Raw genomic sequence first — 20,391 nt, forward strand, 5'->3', positions numbered from 1 at the left:
AACTGTGTAGTGATTTGAACAAGTAATTGCCTTTATACCCCTTCTTGAATGCCAGCTGGAACAAAAATCTTTGGGGATATCTACCGATGATGTGAAAAATTTCTAAAAGTAACCCACATTGTAAAACTTTACTAATGACTGTGCAAGAGAGAGGTTAGGAATACAACACAGTGCGGTTTGTACACAACGTCACAGCATGCTACACAAGGCTGCTAACTTAGGAACTTACGTCTGGTTAGGAACAAGACCATAGGTCTGTATTGGTTAGTCAGGTTGGTGACAAAACCATTAGTCTTGATTGGTTAGGTCTGGCTAGTGACAAAACCATTGGTCTGGATTGGTTAGGTCTGGCTAGTGACAAAGGACAAACCAAGAGTACAGTCCTCTAATATCCCTTGTGACAGCAGTCTATTCTGCGTTTGACAATGGACGAAACTTATGAAGATGATAAAACTTGAATTAATCAATATTGACTTATCTTCATTTTAACGTGACTTGTTAAAAATAACTGATAATATTTCTCCTTCCATACTTAATATATTTACGTCAGGGTACAGCATTAATTATTTTAATGTAATGGTCAACTAATTAGATATGTATTGACTTCTACTTAATCTTACATCTATATATTTAACACACATAATCCACCTTGTCAACACATTTCATTTTATTGCCATTAACACGCGAGAGGTCGCACCCACGGCAATTTTATGCACTTTTTAAATATTTTTAAATAATTTCGTTGCTAGCCGCTGTAGGGCTTAGGACGCTCGTTTCATCCCTTCCGTCCCTCTCTCCCACCTGACATTGATTATCATCAGTGTATTGCCTGCTGTGTTCTGGAGTAGTTGAAGTTTTCTTTCACTCTCGCATCTGCCGCGGCAAATTGCCTTCGAGCGACCCCTCGCGTAGTGTATTCTTACATGACTGCATTTCCAAGAAAGTTTCTTAAGTAAAGTTCATGGGGTTTATGGTGGCTTTCAGTCAAGTGTGGTGCTGTAGTTTTATCTTGAATTGTGACCAAATCATTCATTGAAATATACAAACGCAAAAGTTGAGGCAATTTGCTCACGCGCGACCTCTCGTGTTCTTTAAAAACTCATTTAATTTTACCAGATTTTGCAAAAACATTTCATTAATTTTTTACGTTGAGAAAATATTGTTACTGGGTAATTACGTTAGTACTAGTTGAAAGGCAGTTAAACAGGGTATATATTAATATTTTTATTAGAGCATTCACTGCAAAAGGAAAATAGCAGCTCATTAAAATATTAAGCGTGAGCAATTTGCCTTCGCGCGACCTCTCACGTTCTAAAATGGGTGCGACCTCTCGCGTGTTAACATCCGTACATGTTTCGAGAAGCTTCAGTTGCTCTCTTCTTCAGCGGTATAAATTACCAAAACATTCTTGGACAGAGTAAAGTTGACGTTGCACGCGACAAAGTTTTTGTTTTCCGTCTACAGCTGATCCAATAAGTGAGTAATATTCACTATTTAAACTAAGTCTTTGTTTTGTTTTATGTTTTTTGTTGGGTGTTTTCTAATTTTAAATTTGTTTTCTTGTTTTAAAGGAATGGCTTGCATGGTTATTTCATATCAATTAAGGGCAATGTCCTGTTTTTGAGTATGAGTTTTTTTGACAAACAGACTTATCAGTCTTATCTTTATAGATTTTAGATCCATAGAAAGATCTAGAAGGACTAGGAAGTAAAGGAGATGATCCGAGGCAGAAAGACCTGCTGTTAATTAAGGGCAGGTTTTTCTGCAGGTATTCCAGTTTTCCCTGTCATCTTTCATTCCAGCAACACACTCGTTGGCTGAACTGTCAGCATACTGGCCTTCAGTTCAGAGGGTCCCGGGTTCAATTCCCGGACGGGTCGTGGATTTTTACCTTAATTGGTTAATTCCAATGGCACGGGGGCTGGGTGTATGTGTTGTCTTCATCATCATTTCATCCTGATCACGACGCGCAGGTCGCCTACGGGAGTGAAATAGAAAGACCTGCACCTGGCGAGCAGAACCCGTCCTGGGATATCCCGGCACTAAAAGCCATACGACATTTCATTTACTCCAATATAATTTCATTTCATCTGTCAGTCATTACTCATTGCCCCAGAGGAATGCGAAAGGCTTCGGCAGCCGGCCCAATTCCTATCCTCACCGCTAGAGGGGGCTCCATTCATTCCATTCCTGATCTGGTCAAATGACTGGAAACAGACTGCGGATTTTCACTTTTCAGTAGATTTACTGGTAAATTAAATATCATATTTGTGTGAATATTCTCCAGCATCGAACAATCCCCATGTCCTAATTTGAGCAAGGGAAATTTTGAAAAATTTTTGTATTTGTATAACAGTTAAATATTTATATTGAAAATCATAAATACTATAGTACAATATGTTGTAAAATTATGAAGCAACTCATAGCATCGTATTCTTCATTAGAAGAGTCCATTTTTTTTTTTTTTTTTTTTTTTTCTACGGGCTTTACGTCGCACCGACACAGATAGGTCTTATGGCGACGATGGGATAGGAAAGGCCTAGGAGATGGAAGGAAGCGGCCGTGGCCTTAATTAAGGTACAGCCCCAGCATTTGCCTGGTGTGAAAATTAGAAGAGTCCAGCAACATTTCAAATATACTAGCATCAGGTTTAAATTACAAATTTGTTAGAGTCGATTGAAAATTAATTTCTAGAGTAAATTTACCAGCATTTCTCTGACAGAAACTGATAATAAATTTGTGGCATTCACAATCTTTTCTTCATAATAGGGTGGAAGATGTTGCACAGTGCTAATTTTCCTAAAAGATGGAAGTTATTTTCACGGCAAGCCTTAATTTTTAACTCTCTTGCTACTGCTACAGCTTTCAACAAACACATTCTCCTATTAGTAACATATTCGCATATCCTGTTTTTATTTTCTGGAAACCTAGCTTTTTGTCCACAAAATGACCGGGCGAGTTGGCCATGCGGTTAGGGGCGTGGTGCTGTGAACTTGCATCTGGGAGATAGTGGATTTGAACCCAACTGTTGACAGGCCTGAAGATGGTTTTCTTTTGTTTCCCATTTCCACACCAAGCAAATGCTATGGCTGTACCGCAGTTAAGGCCATGGCTGTTTCCTTCCCATTCCTAGGTCTTTTCTATCCCGTCATCACCACAAGACCTATCTGTGTCGGTGCGATGTAAAACAAATTGTAAAAAGAAATTAAAAAGTAAAGTCCACAAAATGCCCAGCGGTTACTGTTCGTTCAAGACAAGCTTAATTTTTCCTCCAATCACGTATCACAGCTTTCGTCCACATTGTACTTCCTTCCTCAGTGTGATTACTAGTTTGCTCTGTCTTTTCAATAATGTAGAACTTTTCTTCTGCTGTAACAAGAACTCACACCAGGTATCCTAAACATGTACTACTACTTAAAGCTGACACCACACAAATAATGCAGTATATACGCGACATGCTTCTCGCTTGTAGTGAGAACAGTTTTGTCAACATTGGGTGGAAAAATACCACGTTCCATATTTCTGTTTGCCAGTAGCCCTGTACCATCTTTGATCCAAATAATGCCCACACTCCAGCTTTTCACCACAAAGTTGAAAAATATAAGTGGAGATTTGCATATGTACAAACCCTCACACCCCATGGCACTACAGCCCTTGAAGGGCCTTGGCCTACGAAGCGACTGCTGCTCAGCTTGGAGGCCTGCAGATTACGAGGTGCGTGTGGCCAGTACGACGAATCCTCTTGGCCGTTATTCTTGGCTTTCTAGACCGGGGCGGCTATCTCACCGTCAGATAGTTCCTCAATTCTAATCACGTAGGCTGAGTTGACCTTGAACCAGCCCTCAGGTGCAGGTAAAAATCCCTGACCTGGACGGGAATTGAACCCGGAGCCTCCGGGTAAGAGGCAGGTACGCTACCCCTACACCACAGGGCCGACATTTGCGTATGTACAGTAGGCCTATACCCAATTTTAAATTTTGTTACTAGTGCATATTTACGACCAATGGTATTTGAAGGGATGTTCGGTTCAAAGTATATTGGGAAGCAGTAGAATATAAATTGATTCGTGTATAATCCTATCTAGACAGTGTGTTGTTGCCTTTGTCCTTCTATGGGAAAGGCCAGAATGCGCCGGCAGATGTCTTACTTGTGGGACGTGCCTGGGTAATAGGGGTTTCAGGTGAGGAGGAACTAAAATTAGTGAATAGTTTTACCAATTTACTTTCCTTTTATCTCTTCACTCTCCTCCTCCTCTTCCTGCCTTCAATTCACCTGCCTCCTCTTATTCTATATTACATTTATTTATATCTTATATGTGTGTGTGTGTGTGTATGTATGTATGTTCAGTCTTCAGCCCTAAGGCTGGTTGGATCCTCAACAGCTCTGCCATCAGCTGTCATAGATGGCCTAGGCATCACTGATGAGGCGTACTAGGGAAATGAGGAGTGAGGTAGTTTCCTGTTGCTTTCCTCACCAAGCCAGAAGTTGCTATTACATATCAGTCTGCCAAGCCCACTGAAATGCATGCACCAACCGACCCTATGAGCAACATTTTCACACCATTCATAGCAGGGACTGGCTGCACAAGGAATGGCATTACTAACATCGCTCATACCTCAGTCACTTTCATATTGTCAAAGCCAAGGATAAGACAGAGACAGATCAATGAAAGTAACAAAATTGCTATAGCCCATACCAGAAGACATAGTGGACTGTAAACACTAGGTCCTGCCAGCAAAGGCATACATCTTATATATTTGCATATTATATGAATTTAACTTGCCTGTTATAAATTTCCGGTGATGAGTCGATTTGGAACCACCAGTCGTGAAGTTCTTATTCTAATAGCTTCACCACTCGGCTAACATGTCACTTGACAGGTTTAGATTTAAAAATCGTAACTTGCATTTAGGCTATATGGATACATAGTACATTACCATTAAGACAGATGGCATTGCGAAGTAATTCACATTTATCACGAAAGATGTCACACTGTCATATGTGATATCAACATAACTTTGAGAAACAATTAAATGTACATGAAATCCAAATCACTAGTTTTGTTACCACAACACATTCCTCTGTATAAAGGACACCACGTAGCCTATCAACCTTCCATTCAGCCATGTATACATTTATATTCAACAAAAATTGCAAAAACTACAGTACAGGACAAATTCAATTCCTTTGTGTAGAAATAGTCCAGAGGTTGAACATCCTGCGAGTCATCTTTCATGAGTTGCTGTTTAACATATTCTCTCCCTCTTTTGTGTGTGTGTGTGTGCGTGCGTGCGTGTGTGTGTGTGTGCGTGCGTGCGTGCGTGCGTGTGCACTAGTCAAAGTTAGTCAGTTCCCATATGTAATTTATTTTCTTTTAAGTACAGCAAGTACCGTAAATTAATATCCAGTCACGGCCGCTTCCTTCCCACTCCTTGCCCTTTTCTATCCCATCGTCACTATAAGACCTATCCGTGTCGATGCGATGTAAAGGAACTAGCAACGGAAAAAGTTCCTGGCGTATCTACCAGACAAAATCTTGATAGAACAGTAATTGATTCAATTTTTATGTTTATTTCCTTGAATCATTGTCATCGATAGTAGTTTCAGTGACAACAGTCGGTCAGTTAGATATTTTGTCACTGTGCTATTAGGAGTGCACAGCTGTGAGCTTGAATTCGGGTGATAGTGGGTTCGAACCCCACTATCGGCAGCATTCAAGACTGTTTTCCGTGGTTCACATTTTCACATCAAGCTTTACCTTAATTAAGTTCACGGCCACTTCTTTCCCACTCGTAGCCCTTTTTTTTGTCCCATTGTCGCCATAAGACCTATCCTTGTAGGTGCGACCATAAAGTCAATTGTGGGAGGAAAAAGAAAGGAAATTTTGTCGCACCTAACCGAACCTAACATAACCTAACCTAACCCAGTGATTTTCGGTGAATCAGAACCTAACCTGTCACTGTCAGTGGTTTTCAGTGGATTATAATGGCCTTGTCGCTAGCCAAAACTCTCCTCGGGCGGTGCTAGATTCCTGCTGGCTGCTCCACTGTCCTAACTAGGGGTCTTATGCGCCCAGACCCTCTTTTCGTGCCCTTGCCCCCCAGCCCATTGGTCTTGTCAAAAGCCAGACCTAACCAATCCCGACCAGTGGTCTTTTCACTAGCCGGACCTAACCAGTCCAGTGGTCTTTTCACTAGACCAGTGGATTGGTTACTAACCAGACGTATCTTATATTCTATCATGTTCTTGTCACTAGCCATGGTCATGTTATGTTGTGTTAGCTGCGCCTTAAACCTCTCTTTTACGAACCGGTTATTAAAGTTTTACAAAATCTAGTGGCCCCTTGTTTTGTACAGTACATTGTGTTGAACAGCCAAAGGTACCAGGTCATTAATCTCCTGTCAAATTATCCACTATTAATGAAAATCTCAACCTCCCAGTCCTGTCACCCATGACATCACCCAGATGCAGGCCCACAGCCAAGGAGCCCATGCTAAAAGATCCTGGACTTCTACCTTTCCGTGCACTCGTCATCTGGTTATGGCATTTTAGGCCCTAAATACTAGTAAAATACCAGGTAAAACGAGGGTTGGGGCAAAAGTCATGGCAACTATTTTTTTTTCCTTGAAGATACCAGTCTGGTTGGAAAATGTGACATATACAGACGAAAGGACAAGGTGTTAACTACATGTGTGATTAGCACTGAAATATCGTAACACACTAATTTATTACGGTGGTATACAGGGCAATATGGCCTTCCCGGTGCAAAAGAATGACAACACAGTACACATAAAGTTGACATGACAAACCTGGGCCTAAAGACCCTCAAAGTAGTCCCCTGCTACTGACACCACACGCTGCCAACGATGTGGGAGGCGCTGAATACCATCTGCCTCAGCATTTGCCGCACCATGTGTGAATCGGGTCACATGTTGGCGCACAGCATTAGCAATGTCCTCTCGTGTTGCATACCGCCTACCACATCGTGGTTCCTTAATCTTTCAAATGAGGTCAAAGTCACAGGGCGAAATGTTGGGAGAGTACGGTGGGTGCTCCAAATCTTCCCATCCTCAACGTCGCAGTAGCTGCCCTACACACTCTGCTTTATGCGGTTTTGCATTGTCGTGCAGGATTATTGCACTGTCCACAAGATCCGGATGTTTCTCCTGAACGCCATGTCATACCTGTCGCACCAGGAAGTCCCTGTAGTACTGTGCGGTCACTGTTCTGCCATGTGGAACAAAGTGGCAAACAATGACACCCCTGACGTAATATACGACGATCACCATCAATTTGACTGAGGAAGGATTCTGCCTCCTTGGTGATCCAGCATGTCGCCACTCCGCGGACTGACGTTTCAGTTCTGGTTCGCATGCCCTGGCCCAAAATTCATCGATGGGTATTATTCGTGACAAGATTTGATCGCCGTCCTGTTGCCAGCGTGCAAGGTGGTCGGAGCATATTGCATAGCGCACCCAGTGCATGCGGTACCCACCGCGATGCGATTTTGCGCAGTTGCAGCTCATTACGCAATATCCTGTGGACGGTGCGTTTCTCGATGCCACTTGCCCTCTCTAACTCCAGTAGCGTCCATCGTCTTTCTTCATCCAGGAGCTGCTCGATGACGGCATGTGCCACATTGGTCCGCACACTGACAGGTCGTCCCGAACGTTGCTCATCACTTGCTGAAACTTTCCTACCCATCGTACTACTCTGCGGTATGGTAGGGCATTATTCCCAAGGGCTTCCACTAATTCACTGTGACATTCCATTGCATTTCTCCCTCGGAGAATGGCTGATTTGATGTAAGTGCGCTGCTTAACACGGGTTACTTCCATCTCGCATGACACTCACCAACTGACTGCATACACACTATGCCTGCAGAACTTCCACTCGACACATGTACATTTGTGATCCGTTCACATATCTACAAGAAAAAAAATAGTTGCCATGATTTTTGCCCCAATCCTCATACTTCAGGAGAAAGAACAATAATTATCGTACAAACAAGTGTGTTGCATATTTACATATGTTGAGAGTTCACAGTGGATTATTCAGTGGTGTACAAAATCCATAGTGGCAGAATTCTATATGATACAAGCCCTCCTCACCGAACCATGTGACTTTGCTGTGGTGGGGAGGTTTATGTATCATATTGAAACAAGTAGCAGTGTCAAGGGTATAATTACATTGGATAGACTGTCAAGAGACTGCGATAAAGAATGGTTCATCAAAAGCCAGCAGCAGCCCTTGAGAAATGCAAGGGCTTCAGTTCAAATGATGAAATGAAATGGTTTGTAATATTATCGAGCAATGCGTAGCTGTATTGATACATTTCCATGGCTGAAATCAATGGAAAATTACAGTTGTAACACCTGAGGATATGCAGCTCTCTCTCTATATGTGATATATTGATGATCGTTTCTTCCTTCAGGAAAGATTTTTGGAGGTGAAATAGTTCCCCCTTGGTGCGTGGCATTGTATGGAAATGAAACATGGACGATAACTAACTTAGAAAGAAAGAGAGCAGAAGCTTTTGAAATGTGGTGTTACAGAAGGATGCTTAAGGTGAGATGGATAGATCGAATCATGAATGAAGAGATACTGAATCGAATGGGTGAGAGGAGATCGATTTGTTTGAATTTGACAAGAAGAAGAGAGAATGATAGGGCACATCTTAAGACACCCAGGGCTTGTGCAGTTGGTTTCTGAGGGAAGTGTAGGCAGTAAGAACGGTAGGGATAGACCAAGGTATGAATATGAAAAGCAGAGTAAAGCAGATGTAGGATGCAGCAGTTGTGAAGATATGAAAAGGTTGGCACAGGACAGGGTGGCATGGAGACTGCATCAAACCAGTCTATGGACTGATGACTTAAACAACAACATAGTTCTCCCCTTCAGATATCTGAGTGAAGTTCTGAAGAACTGAATCATATTACGCTTGTCGATTATATACGGACGTACATCTGTAGAACGTTAATTGTTTCCTAAAAGAGAATGGAATCTATTACTCTGCCGCCTCTAACTGCACAACACACCCCCTTTACCTCAACATGAATGGGTTCCTCATTTAGCTGATTAGGTTTTTCTGCACTCTAGTGTTGGAGAATGAAGAATACATTTCTGTATTTTGCTTTTGATTCAAAACCCATTTTAAAAATATCGTTCTATGATGCAATTTTATTTTATGTAAATAAATATCACACGAGAACACGTTCACTTCCATATATAAATTACTTTATTTACACTGTACGTCACAACACACATACACACTAGCAAATGATACTGTGTACAACACTCAGTAGCGGAGTACCCTGAAGTCGATTCTGACAAGTACAGATATCAACAACACTGACGTGCGCACTATAACATAATCTCTCTTGAATTCACCACCTCACTCACTTTTACTTGAGTCCAATACTCATAGACTGTCTCACTGACTTGACAGCTCGATATTTATACTATTCAATCAACCATCTAGAATGATCGACTTCTGGAAGAGTTCTTACAACACTAATGAAACACACTCGAAACATCGATCGACCAGCTAGTTGAATGGGTACTCGAACGTTCCTTCAGTATTTAAAAATGTACATGGAAATATCTACATGATTCGTAATGTCTCTACACGTGTATCTGGATAATAAAACCTTCCAGTACGTTTCCAGAACCCTTCATATACACCAAATTATAAGTCTAACATACAAACATTATGGAATTTTCTGCCGCTTTCGACTATGTAGATTTTGAGGTTAAACAATACGTATTTGAGGTTATACAATTTTATACTACATATTTACAGAGAAACCATATACTAGTCAATAAAAGATAATTTAGTATTAAATAGACTATAATTAAAATATATTAAACATAATACTTCAGGGTTTTACACCAGGTACGATGTCGTACCTATGACAATTATCCCCCCTAAAACCTTCAATATCTACCCTGTACATTCCTTACTCTAGGTCTTAAATTATATCTAGGTGTCCTTATATCTATTTCTACGTCTCTCTTAGTCCTCACTATTCAAATTACACCTAGACTACCTCAATCACACTGTCTTCTCGTTGGTGTTGTTGAAGTCCACATATCGCAACTAGATAGTTCAATCGATGGCCACCACCTTCCCATGGGGGATCCGCTGGGCCTGGCTGACGGTGTCCCTGTTCTCCGTAGCAATGATCCGCAGGTCCTCGCATGGCATTCGACACTCCACTGACTTTCCCCTTGGTCGTGCCTTTGTGTTCTGCCAGGATGTACGCGTCTTTGTAGTCCACCGGTGTGATGCACGGGAGAGGCTCGCACGTCGTGGTCTTGGTCCTGTTGAATCTCCTCTTTTTCCAGGGTGCTGAATTCAACGTTCCTACCAGCATATGATTTCGTGCCGGGACTAGTGTCCTGGTTAGGTGGCACCCTCGTTTGTTGGCTGCTGTCGCCACAATGATGCCGTCGTCCCGCGGAGTTGCCATCTTCACGACGCCGGAGCCGCCATCACTGCTTGCGGGCTTCACCCGTGTCTGCACAGCTGTCATACTTTCACACAGCGCACTCGCTGTTTTCGCTGGGCCTTGAACTACGGACTCCACTATCGCTACAAGGATCCCATCGTCCCTTGGAGTTGCCATCTTCATGACGCCGGAGCCGCCATCACTGCTTGCAGGCTTCATTCATCTCTCCAGAGCTGTCGTGCTTTCACACAGCGCACTCGCTGTTTCCGCTGGGCCTTGAACTACGGACTCCACCATCGCTGCAATGATCCCGTCGTCCTGTGGAGTTGCCATCTTCACAACGCCGGAGCCGCCATCACTGCTTGCAGGCTTCACCCATGTCTCCACAGCTGTAGTACTTTCACACAGCGCACTCGCTGTTTTCGCTGGGCCTTGAACTACGGACTTCACCATTGTTGCAATGATCCCATCGTCCTGTGGAGTTGCCATCTTCACAATGCTGGAGCCGCCATCACTGCTTGCGGGCTTCACCCGTGTCTCCAGAGCTGTCGTGCTTTCACACAGCGCACTCGCTGTTTCCGCTGGGCCTTGAACTACGGACCCCACCATCGCGGCAATGATCCCGTCATCCCATGGAGTTGCCATCTGCACGACGCCGGAGCCGCCATTACTGCTTGCAGGCTTCACCCGTGTCCCCAGCGCTTTCGTGCTTTCACACAGCGCACTCGCTGTTTCCGCTGGGCCTTGAACTACGGACTCCACCGAGGCTCATACTTCATTGTCCAAAGACTTGATTTGGTCCTTTATTCCTTGAAACTGGGCCTCGGTTTTACCCTCGAGTTTTTCGGACTGTGCCTGAATTTTACCCTCGAGTTTTTCGGACTGGGCCTGGAGTTTTTCGGACTGAGCGTGAATCAACTCAGTTAGTTGTGCGAACATAGTGCTTATCCGATCGTTGGTTTCTTCCTCCGAGGTGACTGCGAAGTCGAAACTGCCTGGGTCCTCCTTGATGTCTATCAAATCCTGGCGCAGCCTCTCTTGTAGGTCCGCTTTGCTTCCAGCCGTCGGTAAACCTCGGGATGCCAGCGCTTTCCGTAACATCGCCGCGGTCATTTGTTCGATCTTCATTGCTGAGTCTTGAAGTGTCCTATCACGGTGGCCAATCTATCGTTCTACGATGCAATTTTATTTTACGTAAATAAATATCACACGAGAACACGTTCACTTCCTTACTTTATTTACACTGTACATCACAACACACAATTATACACACTAGCAAATGATACTATATACAACACTCAATAGCGGAGTGCCCTGAAGTCGATTCTGACAAGTACAGATATCAACAACACTGACGCGTGCACTATAACATACTCTCACTTGAATTCACCGCCTCACGCAATTTTGCTTGAGTCCAATACTCATAGATTGTCTCATTGACTTGACAGCTCGATATTTATACTGTTCGATCAACCATCTAGAATGATCGACTTCTGGAAGAGTTCTTACAACACTCTAATGAAACACACATGAAACATCGATCGACCAGCTAGTCGAATGGGTACTTGAACTTTCCCTCAATATTTCAACATGTATATGGAAATATCTACAACATTCGTAATGTCTCTACGTGTATCTGGATAATAAAACCTTACAGTAAGTTTCCAGAACCCTTCATATACACCAAATTATAGTACAGTAAGTCTAACATACGAACATTATGGAATTTTCTACTGCTTTCGACTATCTAGATTTTGAGGTTAAACAATACGTATTTGAGGTTATACAATTTTATGCTTCATATTTACAGAGAAACCATATACTAGTCATGTTTAATAACACTTAATAAAAGATAATTTAGTATTAAATAGACTATAGTTAAAATATATTAAACATAATAATTGAAGGTTTTACACCAGTTATGATGTACCTACGACAAAAAATCTAATTGTTCATATAGTATCATCCGGTTCAAGTTCATGCAGAAGAGTAACCTTATTGGACATGAGCCCAGGTAACTTCCCTTGCCCTTTGTACAGGACCATAAGGAATTCCCGTTTGCTGAGAAAGACGGCCAAGATATTTTTAGGGGAATTTCCATGTTTTGTACGTTGTTAAGTTTTTCTTCTTTGTAGCACTGCACGTGATTTTATTTAGTTCTTATCATTGTTGCACAAAATGTATTATTTTGTTTAGGAGGAAGCCATTAATATCCTGACCGTACAAATGAATTCCATATGGTCATACAAATCATAAACAAACTTTTTGTGGAATAGAATCATTAGGCCTATTTACTAAGCAGCAATGTGCATAAACTGGCTTTATAGTGGGGTCATGAAAGATGGATGGAGGATAGGTTACCTTGGAGAATAATGGAGGTTAAGAGAGGTAAAGGAAGATCAAGAAGAACGATGGTTAGACTCGGTTTCTAATGATTTAAAGATGAGAGCTATGGAACTAAACAAGGCCACAGAGCTAGTCAGTAACAGAAGATTGTGGAGGCATTTATTTAATTCAAAGAGGCTTGTAAACTGAATACTGAAAAGCATATCAGTTTATAATGAAGATGCATGTATGTACTAAGCATAAAAAATCTCCAGGATGAGGAAATTAGACAAAGAACATGGATGTGATTAGTGAAAAGTTTTGTAGAATAGACCACCAGTAGGTTCAGGAAATATAAAGAGAATGGGTGGCATACAGGACGGCTGTAGTGGAAACAGTAAAGGAATGCCTAGGAACAACTGTGTGTAAAGATGGGAAAAAGTGATCATCTCGGTGGAATAATGATTTGTGAATATAAAAAGAAGGTATATAAAAACAACTACAAAGAAGAACTAATGTAGATAGGGACTTTTACGCAGTTGAAAGAAACAGAGTAAAACAGATCATCGTACAGTCCAATAAGAAATTGGAATTTTTTTTATAACCTGGAAAGGCAAGGTTAAGCAACTGGGGAACCTTTGTGGACTGTAATAAAGAATACCAGTATTTGAAAGGGAGGGAAAAAGGGAAATGAATGGCATTTTGGATAAATCAGGTAAATTCATTATGGATCGTAGGAAACTGGACAGATCGAAGGAGTATTTTGACAATCTCAATATAAATGCAAATCGTTCTGTTGAAGTTTCAGACTGAGAGTTCGTTGTGAGGAGAATGGCGATGGCAGAGAAATTACGTTAGAGGAAGTGGAAAGGATCGTAAATAACCTGTATTTTCATAAATTAGCAGGAATAGATGAAATTAGATCTGTGTAGTGGAAAGGCAAGGTTGAAATGGCTTCATAGAATAATAGGATTGGTGTGGAATGTGAGCAAGGTACCTTCAGATTGGATGAAAGCAGTAATTGGTGCTATCTATAAGCAAGGGAATGGAAAGAATTGCAACAACTTTCAAGGTATATCATTGATCAGGATACCAGGTGAGGTGTTCCTTATATTTTGTAAGGAAGGGTGTTATCCATGAAGGAGAATAAGTTGGATGAAAAATCAGTTTGGTTTCAGACCACAAAGGGGCTATCAGGATCAGATTTTCAGTATGCGCCAGCTAAATTAAAAATGCTATGGGCAGGGTTACCAGACGTCTGTATTTTGTATGGCAAGTTTATATTTTAAGGGCAGTATCCATGTCCATATTGTACTTTTAAAAAATGACAAAATGCCCATATTTTCTTGTTTGATTACATCAGGATGCGGGAAAGAAGACAAAAGATTACTTAGATTCAATTTTTGTTACTAGATGGGATCACTATATGCACTATAAAAAGCCGGTCACGATGTTTTTAACATCAAAGTTCATAATTCTTTCTTCTTTGGCAAAGATTTAGATATTCCGTAAAACAGTATTTTAATAACTTTGCAATTTGCAGTGTATTCACTATGCTCCGTGCCTTCGCTTCGTTATGCGAGCCACGGCAAGCCAAAGCGTATTTATAATAATTGAGTGCTGTTCTGTGTGTGTGTAAGCTTACAGCGTAGATAAAGTTCCTATCAGTTGTAGGTTATGAAATTAGTATTGTAAGCTAACAAGCTCTTCCTAAAATGTCAGAGAGGAAATTTGTCTTCTCAGATGAGCTAGAAAAGGAATATCCATTTCTAAAGATAAATATAAAATAATGAAAATAGGAATGAAGATGAGGTTATGTGCACTGTTTGTAATTTACCATTTTGAATTGAATTTGGTCACCATAGAAACATAAATAAGCGTATGGGAAGTCAGAAGCATTGCAAAGCTGTTAAAGCTTCTATTGAAAGCAAGACAGTGGATATATTTTTTAAGATTTACGGTGATTTACAAAGATTTACAGTGTGCTGCTGGGGAGGCAACTTTTGTTTATCATTCTGTGCAGCATGTTTTGAGCTTCAGTGCAGGTGATTGTGAGTCAGAATTGCTAAATAAATTGTATGATAAAATGTTTACTTGTGGATAAACAAAAAGTGATGCAATAGCAGTTAATGTTGATAGCCCCATTTGTAAACAAGAATGTTGTTGATGATGATGATTGTTGTTTTAAGGGGCCATCAGCCCTAACAAGAATGTTGAAACTGAACTTAAAGCTGCTAATTTTGTTCCTGTAACCACAGATGCTTCCAATAGGTTATATATTAGTCAGTTCCTATACTAGCAAAATATTTCATCCCAACTATTGGGGTTAAAATCAGCTTGTTACAATTTGATGATGTTAGGGGTAAAACTTGAGAAATATTATCACAGCATGTTATCAAAACTTTACAGAATAATGATCTCAAGGACAAAATAGTTTCATATTATGCAGATAACACAAACACAAATTTTGGGGGTGTGAAAAGATAAGGAAAATAAATGTTTTCACTAAACTGCAGAATGAACTTGGAAGGAAAGTTTTAGGTATAGATTGTGGTTCAGACATTGCTCACAAATGTGTCCAGAATGGTGCAGGTCAATTACCCATCAATACTGAAGTTATTGTGAAAATCTGTAAATTCTTCTAATCTACACTGTCAGGGTAGTTCAGTTGACTGACTTCTGTGAATTTGCCAGCATAGAATACCGAGTTCTCTATTGTAGCAGTACCAGGTTCCTCAGCATCTTACAGGTAGTCCACAGAATCTTGTTAATTTGGTCAGTGGAAGTTTGTGTCCTGAACATGTCTAATTATACAACTAGATACATTTTTATTCTCCTGTGAAATAATAATGTTTCCTCAGTTTGACCCTTTTGTGCATCAACACTTATGTTTTGTTAAATCAGTGAGAAGATTTATTTCTCATGAATCAGCTTTAGAATTCCACAAAACTAACTGAAGTTTCCATATTTCAGAGGTTTCGGTTCTGTGGTGACTTGGATTGTCCAGATTGGATTTTAGCTGAAATTAACACCATTGCCAGAATGGTAAGAGTTAACATTTGATTTATAATTCTGACTTTTACCTTATAGCTTACTTTATTGTCTTTGTACCTCTGCTTGTTGTGATCAACTCTTATCCCTGCTCCTCCTACAATTAAAAAAAATAATATTGTGATTGAATTGCTTAGACAGCAGCATGCTAATGAACCTGCTAATGAGATATTGACTTCTAAATTCTGGTGCGTGTCGGTGCGACGTAAAGCCCCTAGCAAAAAAAAAAAAAAAAAAAATTCTGGTGCTTTGCAGCTATCTCTCTGTTCCTTCTGTTACTTTAACCTCGATGATTGTGTAGTATTATGCTCAGATATCTGCTTTCTTTCCAGTTCTAGACTCATATAGTTTTCAAATATATGCTCAATTTCTTGTGCTTATTGTATGTAATAAGGTCGAGACAGAATATATGTACAGTAATTACTCAGCGATGTTATCTGCAGGTGTGTAAGAAGTGGCTTCAGGTCTTCCTCTATCCTTAGGTACCTTGTTTTTGCTTGCAAATGGATATAGTCATTTGAGCTATGTTTTCTCAGAAATATGATTGGTTCATGGTGTGCGTTACTGTAGTCACGTCCTAGTTCGTGAACCATGGGCAGTGGCTGGGTGGACTAGCAACTGGTCCTGAGAGTCGGGATACCAGTTGCTATGGAATGGGAGTGGGCATCTCGGACATATTCTGTGTCATGGCCCTCCTTGTGTTCAGGCGACTCCCCCGGTGGTCCCTGAGCTGTTAGAGGAGAGATCCTCACTTGGACTATGTGCAAGTAAGGGTACCATACTGCTTCAGAGAATTTTCACCGAGCACTCTCAGAACGTTTTAAGTAAGCCTCAGATCTGTAGGAGTAACGGAGTCCCACTCCCATTTTACAGGTGACAGACTCCTTGAAAACAACTTGGTGAATGAAACAGAATTCAGTGGGGAGCTATCAATATTAATGGGGATTACGGAAGGAAGAAAGTAGAACTGGCTGAGTCAGCAAAGAGGATGCACCTGGATGTTCTAGGAATAAATTATATTCGGGTAAGAGGAGATAACGAGGACGAGATAGGAGATTATAAAGCGTAATTGATGGGTGTTAAAAAGGTAGGGGTAGAGGAGAGTAGGGGCATCAGATCCATAATAGACTATATCATAATTGACTTTGAATTTAGGAAATCTGTTAGAAATATGAGGGTGTTCCAGTGATTTTTCGATGATACAGACCAGTATCTGATCTGTAGTGAACTAAGTATCTCTAGACCTAGGATAGTGAAAGTGAAATCTGTCTGCAGGCAGATAAGTTAGAAGATCTCCAGGATGAGGAAAATAAAACAGTACATGGATATTGTTAGTGAAAAGATCCAAACCGTGGACAGTAAGCAGGCTTAGGATGTAGAAAGAGAATGGGTGGTATGCAGGGATGCTGTAGTAGAAACAGCAAGGGAATGCCTAGGAACTACTGTGCGTAAAGATGGGAAAAAGCGTACATTTTGGTGGAATGATGAAGTGAGAGCAGCTTGTAAATGGAAAAAGAAAGCGTATCAGAAATGGCTCCAAACAATGACTGATGCAGACAGGGAATTGTATGTAGAGGAAAGAAACAAACCAAAACAAATAATTGTTGATTTTGGTAATAACCTAGTAAGGCTAGGTCAAGTAGCAGGGGAAACCTTTCTGGATAGTAATAAAGAATATACCGGGCGAGTTGGCTGTGCGGTTAGGAGCGCGCAGTTGTGAGCTTGCATCCGGGACATAGTGGGTTCGAACCCCACTGTCGGCAGCCCTGAAAATGGTTTTCCGTGGTTTCCCTATTTTCACACCAGGCAAATGCTGAGGCTGTACCTTAATTAAGGCCACGGCCGCTTCCTTCCCATTCCTAGGCCTTTCCTGTCCCATCGTTGCCATAAGACCTATCTGTGTCGGTGCGACGTAAAGCAACTAGCAACAACAACAATAAAGAATCTTACGAAGAGAGGGGAAAATGGAAATGAATAGGGTTTTGGAAAATTCAGGTGAACTCATAATAGAACCCTGGGGATCACTGGAGAGCTGGAAGGAATATTTTAAAAGTCTTCCTGATGACGTAAATAATAGAGCTCATGGGGAGGACGACAGTGATGTTGGTGAAATTATGCATGCGGAAGTGGAAAGGATGGTAGATAAACTTCATTGTCTTAAACAGCAGGAATAGCTGAAATTAGACCTGAAATGGTGAAATATTGTGGTAAGGCAGGAATGAAATTGCTTTATAGAGTAATAAGATTAGTATGGAGTGTTAGTAAGATACCTTCTGTTTGGACAAAAGCAGTAATTGCACCCCATCTATAAGCAAGGGAACAGGAAGGATTGCAACAACTATTGAGATATCATTTTGACCAGTATACCAGGCAAAGTGTTCACTGCATCCTAGAAGAGAGGGTGCATGCAGTAGTTGGGAGGAAGTTGGTTGAAAACCATTGTGGTTTCAGACCGTAGATTTTATGGGCCACCTTCCTTCTGAAAATCGCCAAGCCCGTAGTTTCTACAGGGTCGCTCATAAAAGGAAAGTTATTTTGCTAAGTGGTGTTTCTACGGGTCTGGACATCAGAAGATTGTGCCTCGTACTGTTAGTAACGATACTGAGCAAGAGATGACACTGCAGTTGACATATTTTCATGGCTCTGCCTTTCTCATGACAGTGTTATCGTGCCACTTTACCGCCACTTTAAAAACATTAGACACACAATATGAAGGGCTTGCTAAAAAGTTTTTCCTTAAAAAACATGATGATTAAAAATATGAAGTGGCAATCGTTAAAACATTTTTTGAGCTGGAGGCCTTTTCATTTCAATATTTTCGTTGCCCCCTGATGTAGTTCAACTGTTACCTGTACACTGTTGGCTTAATTATTATATTCAGCCATAGGCTGATGTTTGTAAGTTGTTATTGAAGTTGAACCGTCTGTTTTCTAATCTGTAAAATGGATCATAAAAATCAAATTAAGAGTTTAAAAATGGTGACTGACAGGAAACATTTAAGATAAGTTATGATGAACACAAATTAACTTATGTTACGTGGCCCGCCTTTATTACCCGTGTTCTCTGACTATGGAGTCCAGCTCTTGACTGACTTGCTCCCGCAGTGGAGATGAAAGTTTGCCAAAGTTTATCGCGGCATGATATTGAGGATTATTTCGCTGATATAGATGGCGATGTGGATGATTTGGAATATGAGGAATTAGACGCTGGTATATTTGAAGGTATGTACTTGAAGAATACTGTACAACAAGTACGGTATAACAGAATAATGAGCGTTTACTAAACAGTAAAAATTTCCTTCACCATTTCACAGTTCTGTCTCTAAGCAGGTTATACTGAATGCGCTGATCACTGAAATCAACTCCAGGCTATGCATAGTTAGTGGCTTGAGTACCTTCTTCTACAACCAAGAAGTATACCGCTAGGATATGCCACGTTTACAGAACGAGAAATAAGAAATCAAGTGGGAAATCTTCTTGTAAAGGAGACATGCTACTAGTGTGAGCATTGCGGTGTTGTGCTGCGTATGGAGCCATGCTTCAAAAGTTATCACACGTGCGAAGAAATTGGAAATTTATTGAACATCTCTCTTGGTAAGTTATTCTAATCCCTAATTCCCTTTCCTATAAAAAAATGTTTGCAGCAATTTGTCCTCATGAATTCCAACTTTATCTTCATATTGTGATCTTTCCTACTTTTAAAGACACCACTGAAACTTATTCGTCTACTAATGTCATTCTACGCCATCTCTCCACTGACAGCTCGGAACATATCACTTACATTGCAAGTGATTAATATTCTTGTAGATCCATGTTGAAAGTTATTGAAAACCTACAGCCTGTTTTCCAGTCATTGACCGGGTCAGGGATGTAATGAATGAATCATATATAGGCTATTAGTACAATGAGGTCGTCACTCCCAAAGTGATTTATTAATGACTGACAGATGCTATGAAATGAGAATGGAGAGTGTTGCTGGAATGAAAGATGACAGGGAAAACCAGAGTACCCGGAGAAAAACCTGTCCTGCCTCCGCTTTGTCCAGCACAAATCTCACATTGAGTGACCGGCATTTGAACCATGGTATCCAGCGGTGAGAGGCCGACACGTTGCCGTCTGAGCCACGGAGGCTCCATTGAAAGTTATTATACTTGCTAAAATAATTTTTTATTGTTCATCCACCTATTCAATACATTCAATACATTATTTTAGCAAGTATACATACCACTTAGTCAAGCAGCTTGTCTCCTTTCTCCCAAGTCTTCCCAGCTGAAACTTTGCAACATTTTTGTAACGCTACGGTACTCTTTTGTCGGAAATCACTCAGAACAAATTGAGCTGCTTTTCTTTTGATTTTTTCCAGTTGTTGAATCAAGTAATCCTGGTGAAGATCCCACACACTGGAACTGTACTTTAGTTGGGGTCTTATCAGATACTAGGTAGGTGTTACATCATATTTACAAAGTTGACAGTCAAAATACAAGCAATAAACATTACACACAAGTATAGAAATGATTAAAAAGCAAAACTTACATGAAAAATATGCAGCAGTGGTGATGATTAGC

At 40.8% G+C, this 20,391-nt stretch overlaps 1 protein-coding gene across 3 annotated transcripts in view; it reads left to right on the forward strand.

Moving 5' to 3' along the window:
- The window catches only part of LOC136863858 (COMM domain-containing protein 4), a 198,421-nt gene that overhangs the window by 10,969 nt on the left and 167,061 nt on the right, over positions 1 to 20,391 (forward strand). For all 3 annotated transcript variants that reach the window (XM_068226076.1, XM_068226077.1, XM_068226078.1), the window contains exon 3: positions 15,750 to 15,821. In XM_068226076.1, the coding sequence (XP_068082177.1) occupies positions 15,750 to 15,821 (72 nt within the window). The remainder of the gene's footprint in view (positions 1 to 15,749; positions 15,822 to 20,391) is intronic.

The sequence above is a fragment of the Anabrus simplex genome, chromosome 2 (assembly GCF_040414725.1).
Source record: "Anabrus simplex isolate iqAnaSimp1 chromosome 2, ASM4041472v1, whole genome shotgun sequence".
NCBI lineage: Eukaryota > Metazoa > Arthropoda > Insecta > Orthoptera > Tettigoniidae > Anabrus > Anabrus simplex.